Source organism: Pyrgilauda ruficollis, unplaced genomic scaffold (genome assembly GCF_017590135.1).
Source record: "Pyrgilauda ruficollis isolate IOZ18807 unplaced genomic scaffold, ASM1759013v1 scaffold57, whole genome shotgun sequence".
Lineage (NCBI taxonomy): Eukaryota > Metazoa > Chordata > Aves > Passeriformes > Passeridae > Pyrgilauda > Pyrgilauda ruficollis.
In genome coordinates, this window is record NW_024527377.1 from 5,674,847 (window position 1) to 5,688,954 (window position 14,108).

Genomic DNA, 14,108 nt, shown 5'->3' on the forward strand with positions numbered 1-14,108 from the left:
GGGCAGGAGTGTGTCTGCAGCAGATGATAGCGCTTCAGAAAGTGTTTGTTACGTGTCAGCCGTGTTGCAGAAAACATTACCTACGGAGCTTGGGGCTTTTTTTACAATTCCATCTGGTTTTTAGGAGATAAGTTAAAGCTTAAACAGGATTCCTCTAAATGGTAGTTGCACAGACACTGTGCAGTCTTTGTCATACCTTTCTCCAGAAAAGCCTTAAAGTTGGTGCCATGCTTTTTCTTCCCATGCACTAAGCTTATCTGGAAGCTGTGGTATCTCAGAACACAGTGAAGTGTGAAGGCAGCAGGCAAAGGCAGAGTGGCACTGCTCCTGCCACTAGAGCTGTTGTGCATTCCTGAGGCTGTTGGGTTTGACTCCCTCACCTTCTTTTCATTGCTGAGGTTATTGAATGAGTTAATTTACTCTGGTCACCAGAACTCCCACACATGTATCAGGGATCTGTTTTTTAAGCTTAATCTTGTGAAGTCAGGTGTGTCTGTGGCTGGCTTCCCCTCTGGGTGAGAAGTCTGTTGGTCTTCTCCCAAGGAGATGGTTAGCAGAGTGATGGAAGATGCTGAGTCTCAGTATCAGGGTTGGGAATTGCATAGGTGGGGTGCCTGAGCCAAAATCCAGCCATTTTGTAGGCACAGTAGCTGTAGTGTGCCCCAGAGCATGTTCCTGCTTGTTATCATACGGATGTGGCAGCCTGCCCTCAGCCTGGATCATCCCCGTGTCACGTGGGAGCACTATGGAGGTGGAAGCACAGCAGTGTTGGCATCCCAGTTACCTAATAGTGTTTGCAAATAAAGCAGCTGTTGAGGAGAGGCCTCACTTCCCTTCTGTCTGGCACAGCAGTGCCTCAGTGCTTTCCTCTCCCACATCCCACAACCAGGATTTGGCAGCTGTAGGGTGCGTTTCAGAAGGAGCCATTTCATACCATGTGATCTGGAGTTCAGATGGAAAGCTGAGAGACTTCAACACCCCTGAGAGATGCAGGGTTGGGCTTGGTAGGCTGAGGGACACACTCACCTTTCCACTTCTGCTGCTGAGGAGGACTGGCACATTTGCAGCTGGATGTCTGTGGACGACTTCACTCCGAACACCAAACCTCTGCCACACAGCTGATGCTGTTCAGCTCCCAGAACTTGATATTATGTGAAATTTACTGCCTGATCTGAAAGGGAATACTTCTGCCACTTCAAGTGGATCTCCTGCTAGCTTAGTGTGCTGTGCCTGTGCCCTCCTGGCCTCCTACATGCTGCAGCCAGCCCTCCTCCTCTCCATGGTGGAGCATCCCAGCCTTTTTAGTCTCACCTCTTGAGGAGCTGCCTCTGGGTAGTTTAATTGCTTTTCTTTGAGCAGTTGTAACAGCCCTGTGCCCTTGTTGAATTCCAGAGACCAGAGCTGAGTGCAGAGTGCAGCTGTGGATGTGCTGGTGTTCAGCAGAGCAGCAAGTGATGCTCTGTCTTGGTTTCACCACTCCTGATGACTTTTTTTCATCTGCTGCACCCTGACCTGATCATTTTGTACAACTGTCAGCAGTGTCTGAGATATCTTTCTTGAGTTTATAAATGCCTCTTTGAATTAAATGCTGTGAAGTTTTCCATAAAGAGATGAGGGTGATACTACCACTGCAAGGAAGTGGTTCTTAATCCTTTAGAAATAAAAGGAGGGGAGATGGATTTTTAAATTAGGAAACTGCTATGTTGCACTCTTTTGTAATTGGGTATTCCTGACTCCTTTGGGAAGACTTAGTCTGATTAGGGTGTTGTACTCTTTTATGCTCTGTATTGACATGGGAGGCAGCCACCTGTAGCACTGGAATTAGCTTTATTAGAGAGAGTGGTTTATACACCAGGATTCATGTGATTGTGAACCCAGGAAGTTCAGAGTTGCTGTATCAGAGTTATCTAGTAAAACCTGGAGTGTCTCTGCATTTTGCTCAAGGTGGGGGGCCCATAAGTCAGGATGGTGTATCTTCTGCTTGGAAAATCATGCCTTGAAATCAGTTCAGCTGAGGTGCAGTAATCCTGAAGCAGCACAAAAAGAAGCCCTTCTGCTTGCTCTCAGAGATCACAGGGATATTTGAGTGCCTTGTCATGATTTTAATGCTCTGGATTCACTAACGGGAGGAAGCTCCCATACCTGTGCTCAGTTTAATCTAGGTGGTTATGAGACTGTAAGATTTCTTCAGCACATTTATGGAGACACCTTGTTTAGTAGGAGACCTAGGTATGACCTCCCTAAATTCCTGGGACAGTTTGCTGCACCTGCTCCTACCAGCAAATCACTATTACTGTCCCCTGCCCCAGAAGATGGAGCTGGATTTCTGCACCGTGCTGCCTTTGTGTTCCTTGACCTCACGTGCTGAGCTGCTGCTCAGTCTCTTCTTGTTCTGTGCAGTCAGGGAGGCAGGTTTGCAGCTGTGCAGGCTGAGGGCAAGGTTAAGTGGTCACTTAGCAAGTGGCCACTGCTCAGGGGACACTGGTCCTGCAGGGATGCCTCTGCCAAAGCAGCCAGGAAGGTCCAGGAATCACGGCGGGAGGAACTTGGAATGATGCTGTTTGAATTACATCAGTCTCCTTTCTGGAAACCCATTCTGTTCTTTGAGATGACAGGTTTTCCAGAGGCATATTTTGTGCAGAGCTCACTTTTGCCTTGTACAACCCCTCTTCCCCCTCCACTGGCACAGTAGGAGCTGCACAGTCTCCTCCTAGACAGTGTGAATGCTTGGAGCTGGAGGGTCTCTCTGCAGGCACTTGGCTCTCAATTCCTGTCTTTTTGTTGTTAAATATTTGCAGTGAGACGTACCAGATGCTTCCTAGGAAGGGTTTTGTCAGCTTCCAAGTCCCCAGATGCAGCTGCAGAAGAGGCTGAGGGCCATTAAAGGGATGGTGTCAGCACGGCTTCGGCAGCGATGCAGTGACCTCCTCTCGCTCGTGCCACAGGCGCCGCTGGCTGCGCTGTCTCGTCGGCCACAGCAGGATCCAGGCAGAGAGCACCCTTCTGCTGATGTTCAGAGATTATTGATGTCTGCTCCTCTGGCTTTTTGGTTTTCTTCTGCTTTGAAGCTCTTTCACTGAAGAGGGAGCAGGTGCTGCTCTTGGATTTTGTTGTTGCACCAAAGGGGTGCAACAACACCCCTTGGTGTTGTTTTTCTAGGGCCATGTCTCCGCAGCAGTGGTGCTGCCTTGGCTCCCATTCTGTTCTCAGCACACCGGTGTCTGTCTTGGTCACCCAGCTCTGAGGAGAGAGGGCTGGACTGATCCAGGAGGGCAGCTCTGTCACCAGCTCTGGGCATCACCAGCCCTGGGCATGGAGAAGCCAGCAGCTGGAGCCTTGCTGCTGAATGGGTCTCCTGTGCTGGTCACTGGTCAGGTTTCCAGTGTGCCTCCTGCTTTCAAGATAAAGTCCAGGACCTTGGGCTAGGCCCCTGTTTGTTGCTCTTGGTGCTTATCAGCTTTTGCTGCTGACAAGGTGACCCACTGCAGAGCGCTGGGGATGGGGAGGGAGGGTCCTTCAGCCTGGGCTGTGCGCTGGTCTCCTCCACCCGGGGTAGCCTGGATGTGCACACAGGGCTTGCTCCCATGCCAGTGTCCCTGTTTTAAGTATTACAACTCCTGCTGGATGAGGATCTTCCTGGGTGCCATGGAGGTAGGATTCTGGGAGGTGGCAGGTCGGCTCCTCTGAGGGGGGGCCAGGGAGGAGCAGGCTTGCTAGGTCATCGTTTTTCCAACTAAATATAGTTGCCCGTGCTTTCATAAGGTCGGGATTTTTGCATCACGTGACTGTCTTATCCCTCCCAGCCGGCAGTCAGAGTAGGGGATCGTGTGTCTGAATGGGTAATAATTAACTGTTAACTAGCTTTTCATTAGAGCCTGGCAGAACAGGCAGAACGGTGCAGCAGAGGTAAACTGGAGTGGAGGAAACTGCTCCTGATCCTTCCTGGAGGGTGGACACCCCCTTTTAATTTGCAAATGACTTGTCCCTAAAGGTGAGTGGGCTGGGTTGGGTTTTCTTATTTTTTTTGTAAGTTGTGAGTCCTGCCTGGTGTCTGCCCATGCTGTCCTGTAGTTCCTGTTCATGTCAACCTTTCGTCTCCCCCACCACTGATTTTAGTTTTTAGGTCGTGAACTATCAGCTGGTCTCTGAGCTGGCTGGGAGGAGGGCCTGACCCTCCATCTCCTCCATGATTTGGCTCACTTGCATACCCTGGGCCGCTGCAGCCTTGCCTCAGGTGGCCTCCTGCCCTAGCACTGGGGTGTCCTTGCTGTGCCTCGTGCCCAGAGTGGCAGCTGGTATAACTCATGCCTTTTCTCAGGGGCCCAGACAGACATGGTGTTTTCCCTGCAGTGCTGCCGGCTTTTCCAGCCCCTGTCCCTGAACCATTTAACCTGAATGTTCACAGGTGTCCTTGAAAGCTTTTCTGCCTTCCATGCTGGCAGAGGAATTGCTGGTGACGTGTCTTCAAGCTGGAGATGTGTCTGCACCAGATGTACTGGGTCAGGCACTGGTTCTGGAGTAGCCTCTCCTGCAGGGGTGGTGGGCACCTTTTCCCTGCTCAGAGAGACCAGGGTGGCTCAGCAGCTGTGGGGGCATGAGCCAGCCCATCTTCCTCATTTTGACAGTTTCTGAAGTCTGGTCAGCTGGGTGACCTTGGCTGTGTCCCCTGTGCCATGCTTCTTGGTTTCTGGGAGCCATTCGTTTCCCCTGGAGAGAATCCTTAGTTTAGGATTCTTTTTTTTTGTAGAAAACTGGGCGGGAGGTGGTTCATGTGCTGTCTCACTCCGTGTGTGCCTGGCATCTCGGGGATTGTGTGCAGGACTGTGAGCATGGATTGTGTGTCAGGAGTTTCCTAGAAATCCTCTTCAGGGAAGAGGTTTGCTTGAAAAGGCCGTGGAAAGATGTCACTCGCCCTTAAGAGGGAGTTCATTCACTACCTTTAATAGCAGCTGTCTGTGCCAGGAAGAATCCAGGCTGCCCTCACTGACAGTGTTAATGTTAGAAATGCTTGTCGGCGTTTTCTAACTCGCTCCTCTTGGAGTGTAGCTGAAGTTGAAGCGTTTCTATCTTGGACTGAGAAGCTGCAGTGAAGATGACCATGCATTTTTGGTAAGTCAGACCCTTCCTGCCCCCTCATTTGCTCTGGAAATAAATGTCAGCCCCTGCAGATAATGCCTGTGTGTTGGGCTTGTAGCAGCTTTGTGTGTTTAAAGGAGCAGTGCTGTTCCTCAGCTCCCTGAGGAGGGCTGTGGTCTGACTGAAGCCCCTGCTCTCTGTGAGGATCTGTGCTGCCCATTTGAGCTGTCAGCAGAGACGGGCTCTGCACATGTCTTGAGCTGCTCCTCCTCTTCCGGGGCTTTCAGGACTATCAGCTGAGGGATGTGAGGGCTTGGAGAGCTGGGATTATAACTCAATGCCCACACTCAGCCTGTGACAGCGCTGTCCTGGCTCTACCTGCCTGTGCCCCAGCTTCCCTCCCTGCACTTTTCCAGGGCAAACTACTGAGCTCCTGGAGCTGCCTAGGACACCCAGGTGGGAGTGTTCTCATGCTCTCCATGGAGCTGTCAAATGCCCTTTTTGAAGTTATTTTTAGAGAGTGATCTTTGCAGCAGTTGCAGAGCTTACATTGCAGAGAGGTGTAGGCAGCTCCTTGCTTCCTTTGCTGTTACAGTAGGGCTTGTACAGTGGAGCTTCTGCTGAGGAGCTGTGGAAAATTGCTTGGAAGGTTTTGAGCCGTGGTACCTGCAGGTTATCTCCTGCTCCAGCTGAGCAGGCTTCCCATGTGCTTTACAAGCCTGAATCCTGCTCAGCCATCCACCTTAAGGATCCAGTCTTCTGCTTGGTCCTGGCCAATAATTCTTCTGCAATTATTCTTACATGAACAGGAAACTTCTGATATTGCTGAGGTGTTGCAGGTATTCCTCTTACCTTTGTAAGCAAGGCCAGATGCTGCCTGCTGGGAGCTGTGAGGCCACGTGCTGTGGGTGGTGGGGCTGCTGTGGTTCTCTGCAGTCCCCAGGAGCAGGTGGAGCCCCTCTTGTGGAGGCACCGACCCATGTGTGCTGGAAGAGGTCCTTGTGCTAACATCTCATTTAAAGCTGTCTGAGAACTCCCTTGTTTCCCCCTCCATGCACTCATGTGCCTGTGGCTGCAACTGTGATTTGGTGGGAGGTAGAGCTGTAAAACTTTGCAAACCTAGAGGAGGTGCAGTCTGTGGGCTGAGCCTGTCCTGGACCTTTCTGGTTTTGTGTGCCTTGTGATGCCTTCAGCAAAATGTGAGCATGCCAAGCAGTCAGTGCTGTAAATCCCAGGCTTTTCCGCTCCTGTGTGGAGCTGCAGTGACAAGTGTTTCCCATCTCAGCTCTGGCACAGGGCTGAGGCAGTGCTGGGAGCAGCTCCTTGGGAGACAGGGCAGGGGTGGATCTGCTCATTGGTCTCTGGGGACAACTGCACCTCTCTCCACACAGGGGTGCTGCCAGATGGCTGTCTGGGGAGGCTGAGGTCCCCTCCATCTGCTGGTGCTTCCCAGTCCCTTTACAGTAAGGGTGTGTTGCCCTCCACAGCCTATTGTTGATCCAGAAATGCGTGCAGCACCCACAAAAGAGGCGTAAAGTGTTTGTCCATCTCCCAAGGTTTCTCTGCCTGTAACTTCAGGGGGTCCTTTTGGGATGGACTCGAAAAGAAAAGAGCTTTGTCACTGTCTGCAAGAGATGGGCTGCTGGTGCAAGCAGGGACTGATCACATCTGGCCTGCAGGACTGGTCCTGTAAATGTCCCTGCATGCTGTTGGTGGACACGAAGCTCACCGGCTGTGTCCTCTGATGGCTTGGGCAGGCTCAGACTGCAAGTCCTGTGCTGAGTGCATGGGTGCCACAAGAGAGTCTCTGAATCCATGTCGTGCCCCTGCTGCTGTGCAGATCAGACCACCCTGGGAGAGAGATTCCTTGAGGCCTGGAGGGAGGACAGGGACAGGGTTGGTGGCCTGAGTTTCCCATGTTGGGAAGGTGGGGATGCACCTTTGTAGCTGTTGTCTGTTGGCTCCCTAGGTATTCTTTTAGGCCAGGAAGGGGATTCTTGCAGCCACAGTGGGGTCCTGGCAGGCCTGGCTGTGGCAGGTTGCCTGCTGGGTCTGTCTTACAGGAATTTCTTTGAGGATTGATGCTGTTTCACCATTTCTTTCCTGTGTGTCAGTACCCCAGCAGGCACTCTACTGCCCTCACAAAATGACTCTGAAGGAGCTATATATCTCCTAGGAAAACAGATAATCCCGTGCAGAAACATTTTTAAATGTTTTTCTCAGCTTGCCCTTGCCCAAGCTGCACTTGCTCTTTCTCACCTAAAAACCTCGATGCCAGAGTGGGTGTCCTGTTGTGTTGGTTATGACTTACAGTCTTCACATGTGCCAGGAGCGTTCTGTGGAGTGTGGGAAGGAGGGAGGATTGTTTGGAGACAGAAGAGTGAAGTGGATCCTGGTGGACTGCTGGGCACGTGGCTGTCTGTCTCATACAGCACCCTCAAGTTCCTGCCAGGGCTCTGGGGGAACTGGGGATACTGGTTTGGCTCCTGCAGCCCCATCAGGACCTGCATCACAGAGCACGCGCCCCTGCCTCAGCCTCTTCAGCACAAAGTCCGGGCTCTTGGCTTGGAACCTCCTTTATCAGCAGTTTCTGGCAGGTGCCAGGCTGTGGAGCAGGGAGCAGGATGGCTCCTTTCTGTCGACCTGGCTGCTGGGTAAGGAACAGTGTGCTAGAGCTGAGGACTCTGCATTCCTGCTGGGAGCCTGGGCTGCCCTCTGAGGCTGTCCCAGCTGCTGATGGAGCCCTTGTCTGCATTGCACATGAGTGGTACACCTGGAGCAGGCATTACAGCATTCTTGCTATAGGTACAGGTATTTCTTCAGTAATGCCAGGTCTCTGCCCAGCACTGAAGATTTATTCCCTCTCTTCATGTACCTTCTCTAAAATGCCATTGTAAATTCCATTGGATGCAAGGAAAGGCAGAAAACCAGTTTCTGGGTGTTTGGTTTCATTTTCACAGATAAGATAGTAGATATGTCTCCTTGGCTGGGTCCCGTGGTCCTATGTCAAATGTCCCTGTTCGGGTGGAGGGATATTTAGCTGTGAATCTGCTGTCACTCTGGCTGTCTGGTCCTTGTGCAAGGTCTCTTCTTCCAGGTAGGTGGCATTTGCTCACCTGGATGCCCCTGTGAGCTTCCCAGCCAGGTGAGGGCTGCAGGAAAGCACGAGGTGTCTGCACAGCCTTGCCCTTGGTGTTTGTCGGGTGAATTTGGGAGTGAGTGTCCAAAGCCAGTGAGGGCTCTGGCTGTGGCACAGCCACAGGAAGGGTTTGGCTGTGATAGCAGCCCTGGGGCTGCTGTGGGTGCTCCCACCTGTGCCTCATCCCCTTGGTTGCTGAGGAATAATCTCCTTGTGGCTGGGCAGCCCCATGGCTGGACAAATGATCAGCTTCTGGCTGTAGGCAGTAGATCAAAACTCAAGACCTGCTTTTCTGTTCTTGGCTGTGCCAGCCTCTGTGGCTGCAGGCAGAGCTGCTCCTTGCTTCCCTGCCCGCTGTCCCCGTGCCAGCCTCACACCACTAAAGCCCTGCTGGCTCCTGCTGCAGCTGTTTTGTCTGTCCCCTCACACAGAGAGGCCCTGTTTTTCAGGAGGTGGTCAGGCACTGCTAGTGCAACTGAAATTACTTACTGCCACCAAACAGATGCAAAAGGAGGGTTGTGAGACACCCAGAGGTCTGACATCTGTCAGCAGCTTCTAAAGGCTCGGCTGTGAACCAGGGCAGCGTGCAGTGTCCCTCAGTGCTTGTGCTGAGCTCCTGCATGGGATGAGCAGCACCCACTTGCTCTCCACTTCCCAGGCTGATGCAGTGAGGTTTTCCTGCTGGGGGTCTTTTCAGCTGAAGACCACAAGATGTGTTGCTGGTACCCTTGGTTATTGCTGTGCCCTGGAGGATGCCTGGCATGCATGGCCTCTGCTTGCATGGTCTGCTCTGCTTGTGGTCTTGGCTCAGCAGATGCTGTGTCTGGCCACGTGTCCACCAGCACAGTCACAGCCTCTCAGTCTGCTACTTTGGTCTCCACCATGAATTGCTGGATCTCGGCTCCATCCATGCTCCACAGCCTCTCTCCCTACTGGACTGCAGCCCTTTGCTTTGTGTTTTGTCTTCCACAGTGCTCTGCAAATGCTAATTAGTCTTCTCAGCACCTCAGCGAGATAAGGGATCCCTGTTCATATCTTGCAGATAAGGAAAGCAGCAGAACTTGTTTCAAACAATCTCCTCCCTCCCCCGCAGAGATGATGGAGTCTGTGGCACCTGCCCCTGCAGCCTGTGCCCCTTTGTCCTCTTTCACTGCTGCTTGTGGGGCCCCTCTTTGACTGGTTCCCAAAAAAAAGCACAAGAACATCTACAGCCTTGAGGGCTCCTGAGGTGAAGCAGCTGAAGGAAAGGGCCAGATGCCATTGCTGTGAACACTGGGGCTGTGCTGTGGTGGGAGCAGGCACCTGGGTGGGATCCTTGCAGACAGAGAGCTGTCCCTGCTGTTCCCCAGCCCCAGAGATCAGCCTGATCAGGCTGTGCCAGTCCCATCAGTGCAGTTGGAGCAGGCAGGGCTGCTCTGTGTCTGTGGAAAACCAGGCTGGCTGTGGGTTTGTGCTGGAGCTCCTGGTGCCTTTTGAAGCTATATTTAGTTGGTGACATCTGTGGGCGTTGAGTGGAGGATTTTGGGGGCTGTTTTGAAAGTGCTGGCTCTTCCTACATTAGCAGGGAATTTGAAAAGCCCTGTGGCAAGCTTTGTGCCATGGAGCCAGGATTCTCAATGAAGTTCACATGGAATAAATGAGAGACACGTGGGACTGCTGCCGCTCATGAAGGGAGGCACTGCAGGTGGATTGGGGAGGTCCTGGGGGAAAAGGGGAGGGTTCAGGGAGCCAGCTGAGAGCTTAGACTCTTCTGGACTTTTAAATTGCCATGCAGGTGCCATAGAGAAAGGAACTGGGGAAGGGGAGTGCACATGGCTCTGTCCTGCCGTGTCTGACTGCCTTATTGACATTTCAAAGCCTCCAGCTCTGAGCAAGGCCAGGATGAATCACTGGTTGGTTTTGATCATCCAGGCAAAGTTGTCCAGCCTTGCCAAGGAGATCAAAGGCAGCTTTGAGCAGAGCTGAGTAGGCTACTCAGGGTGTTTCCTGGGGCATCCCTTGATAGCCCGTGCTGATCCTCCCACCCTCACCCTACCCCAGTCAGGGCTGCTTTTCTTCTAAACAAAGCTGGTGAGTCAGCAGAAATCCTCTCTGCAGGAGCCTGGCACAGGCTGCCCTTTGGGGCAGGGCCCAGTGGCCCCTGTGAGCACCTGTGTCCTGGAGGAGACCCTCATCCGTGTGGGGCTGGTTTGTGGTGGGCAGAGCTGTGCTGCACTGTTGCTTGGTCTCTTCATGCCCAGTGTGAGCCTGATCAGAGACCTTGCAGCCAAACCTGAGGGACAAAGCAAGTTGAATTGCTGTTTCTGCTTGTAAGGAGGTGATGTGTGAGCTGGAGCCAAGATGGGCCATGGTGAGGTTGAGATCTTGGCTTGCTGTGAGGTCTGTGGTGGTGTGAACCCCAACAGTCTCAGTCTGATGTGTTAAAACACCCCAGAGGTGCTTCAGTGCCTAAATACTTTCAGCTGGAGCAGGATATAGGCACTTGATGTGTCTGGCTCGTTCTCTCTGTACATTTCCTCTCTTGAACTTACTGTCCCTGCTGGGATGCCTGACTTCAGGATTCAGCAGCCACTGACTTTTGTATCTCTGTTAGAGCCCCGCTCTGCTCCCTGGGGAGCACCAGCCTCTCAGCACCGTGATGGGAATTGGCTTTGCAAGGACATGTTTGTTTTGCTGTTCTGTGGGTGCTTTGCAGCATGAGCTGTGCTCCTTACCCCCCTCCTCCCTGGCTGGGGAGGGCAGAGCTAAGGCAGGGACTGCAATCCTGCAGCAGGATGGGGTTAAAAGTCAATCTCTGGGCCACCTGGATTGGTCAGGAGTTTTCTGAACTTAATGGGGCAGTTCTGAGACTTCAGTCAGGAGCTGGCTGTGTTTTCTGTTTACCTTTTCCTGTTAGCCCTCCTTTGCTCAAGGGGGAGCTGCTTTGCTTCCTACCCATTTCTCTCCAGAGCAAACACTTCCACTCACAGCCCTCAGCTGTGTTTTAACACTTTCGTTGTCCTTCTCTTGCAGAACTTTCAACTCCAGCGAAAGTGGTGAGGGCTGCCAACCCGAGACAGAGGAAAGGAAGCAAGGTAAGGCTGTGCCTGCTCTCCTCTCACTGGTCCCCAGTTTCTGGTGCAGGTGTGAGTGCTGCATGAGCCTCTCGAGGGTCTGGAGACAGAGCTCTCCCTTCACAAGCTTGGTTGTTGAGGGGGTGATGTGCTGGCCTTCTATCTGGCTGTTCTCTATCTCCTCTTCAGCATTTTAGGCGTCTTACATGCTGCTGTGACTGGTTTTCTGCCCAGCTATGTCAGGGGAGACCTTCTCACCTCCCCTTTAATAGGGAGGCACCTGGAGGAGTTGTGATGTGGAAAACCTCTCACCCTGCTGTGAGGACACCCCAAATTCCTTGTGGGCTCAGCCCGTGCCCGGCCCTGCAGTGCAGGCAGGGTGCGACAGTGATGTGTCTGCAGCTCTGTCCTTCCTGTGCAGTCTGTTCCTCCCTGGCACACGGAGAACCAGGGAAATTGATGTCAGACAAAGCCGCTCCTCTAGAGGAACCAGGGCAATTTGTTCCAGGGGGTCAGTGGTGATGGAGGGACAGTTTCTTCTGGGGCACAGCTGGGGACAGGGGCTGTTGGTGTTGGCTCCCAGCAGTCAGTAGAGATGTATCTGCAGCTTGATAGGATTTCCTTCTCTGTTCCATTTTGGAGAAAGGAAGGCCCTGGGATGGATGGTGCTCCTCTCTGTGAAACAGCCATGGCCCTGCACTGGAATTGGTTTTCCCAGGAAACTTGCCTCCTGGGCAGAGGAGCATGGCACCTGCATGTAAAGATGTGATCTCCTGAGGGATAAAAAATTCCTTTGACTCCAAATTAATTCAGAAATAACAATCCCACAAGGGCAAAGAGGAGTTTCTGTGCCCAAATATGAATCCTTTGGTACCTGGGCAGCTGTTTGACTTCTTTCCTCTGTCCTGCAGGTCCTCTGAAACCTGAAAGATCTAGAAATGATGATAGTGAGCAGGTCATTTATTCAGCAGAGAAGTAGTTGATGTTCCCCTGTGTGGCCATGGGGTGACTGGAATGAGGGAGTTCCCTTCACCTGCTTGAATTTTCTCACCCACTCTGAGATCATGCCCTTGCTTTGTTGGCAGCACGTGGTGGTTGTAGTTGGGCACTTGTCTGGGGCTGTGCCTGGCTGTGGCTGCCACGAGCTGGAAGAGCTTCTTCAGTGGAATGTAGTTGCATCAGGTGTATTTAGAATGCTGTAAGCTGAGTGCTTTCCCTGTCCAAGGGATGGTGCCTGTAACTGAGTGAATTACACTGGGCAACTTGCTGCCAAATGCTGCTGCTGCTGGGGCAGAATATTTGGTGAGAGGCTGGGAGCTTGCAGGAGTGGTGGCAGCCTCGTTACAATGTCTGATGGACATAAACTTGTCTGCAGCTATTTGGAGTTAGTTCAGGCTTCCTGCTTTGGTGGTGAGAGGGGTTGTGTATGTGCAGTGTGGGTGTCCCCCTCAGGCCTCCAGGGGACAGCTGTTTGTGGGACAGTGGTGGGTGGAAAGCATTCTTCCTGCTGCAGGGAACGCCTGCAGCTTTGTGCACTAACAGGACCTTTCTCTTTGGTACCAGGTTGGTGACTTTGGTGATGCCACAAATTGGCCAACACCTGGAGAAATAGCCCACAAGAGCGTCCAGGTGAGAACACAGAACCATTGTGATGGGTGGAATAAGGCCCTTGCAGACCTCCCTGTCCCTCTGGAAGCACTAGCTCAGCCAGGCCATTTGGGGTGCTGAGTGTCAGTGTGGAGGCAGCCAGGAATAGTGTGCAGGGAATTTCCTTTTAGGGCTGCCTCCCTCCCTCTGTGCTATTCTGGGATCCTGGAGTCCAGTCTAAACCCTGGGCTGGCTGAAGCAGGTAGGCCAGCTCTCCTCAGGGCTGCTCTGAGCAGGAAGGGACTGGGCCAAGGTCAGGAGCTCCACAGGAGGAACTGAAAATGCATGAGAAAAGTTCGGTGTGCTGAAAGGGCTCAGCCCTTCCTCCCTGCTGAGGACATGGGTGTCATTGAAACCTTTCTATTTTTGGATGCTGCTCTGCTAGCTCCTGGCTGTCTGTCCGGGCAAGGTGGTCACTCACCCTTTTGTCACTGGGGCAGTCTGGTCCTTTACAGGACCAACCCGTCCATGAGCACGACGAGGTCTCCCTGTCAGCCCATCTTGGTGTCTCAATGAGCCCTTGCCCTGCTCAGCCATGAGCCCTTCCCTAGGAGCAGGACAGCTCTGGGAGGTACCGAACAGGGATGTACCCAGGGATACACCAGGGCAAAATCTTTCTGTTCCTGTTCCTGCTGGGACAGCTGGGGTCTGCCTCCAGCTCCTCACTACTCCCACCTCTCATATTTTCCTGCACTCGTGTGTCCCCAGCAGCCACACAAAGCACCATCCCTTCGGAAGCTGCCTGTCAAGAAAGACATGAAAGACCAGGAAAAGGGGGATGGGAGCGATGGCAAAGAAAGCCTGAAAACCAAATCTGATGAGTCTGGGGAGGAGAAGAATGGTGATGATGACAACCAGAAGTCAGCCCAGAAGAAGAAAGGTAAGGCAGGAGCTGGTGGGGACAGTCCCCCAGGCTCAGCTTCTCTTCCCCTCCCCAACCCTCAGGCAGCTGGAAGCATCCTCTGCTTTCCCTGGGGGCCTTGCTGCAGGACATGATCCCAGTACAGAGATAGCTGTGGGAAAAGGTGTTTGCAGGCTTCAGGTGTCGTTTTGGTGGGAGCAGGTGGAGCAGTACCCAACTAGGGCAGAGCAGGAGCCTGCCTTCCCATGTGCTCCATGGTGGCACGGAACGGTGGCACGGAACAGCCCCTCACTGTGTTTAACACGTGGGCTCAGTTTGGTCTGAGCCTGGG

At 52.8% G+C, this 14,108-nt stretch overlaps 1 protein-coding gene across 2 annotated transcripts in view; it reads left to right on the forward strand.

Annotated features, from left to right (window-relative positions):
- LARP1 (La ribonucleoprotein 1, translational regulator) overlaps positions 1-14,108 on the forward strand; it is a 45,291-nt gene that overhangs the window by 17,228 nt on the left and 13,955 nt on the right. Inside the window, exons 3-5 of one of the 2 annotated variants that reach the window (XM_041482163.1) lie at positions 11,228-11,289; positions 12,832-12,897; positions 13,624-13,795. In XM_041482163.1, coding sequence (XP_041338097.1) covers positions 11,228-11,289; positions 12,832-12,897; positions 13,624-13,795 — 300 coding nt within the window. The remainder of the gene's footprint in view (positions 1-11,227; positions 11,290-12,831; positions 12,898-13,623; positions 13,796-14,108) is intronic. The other variant, XM_041482165.1, reaches the window with a different exon arrangement.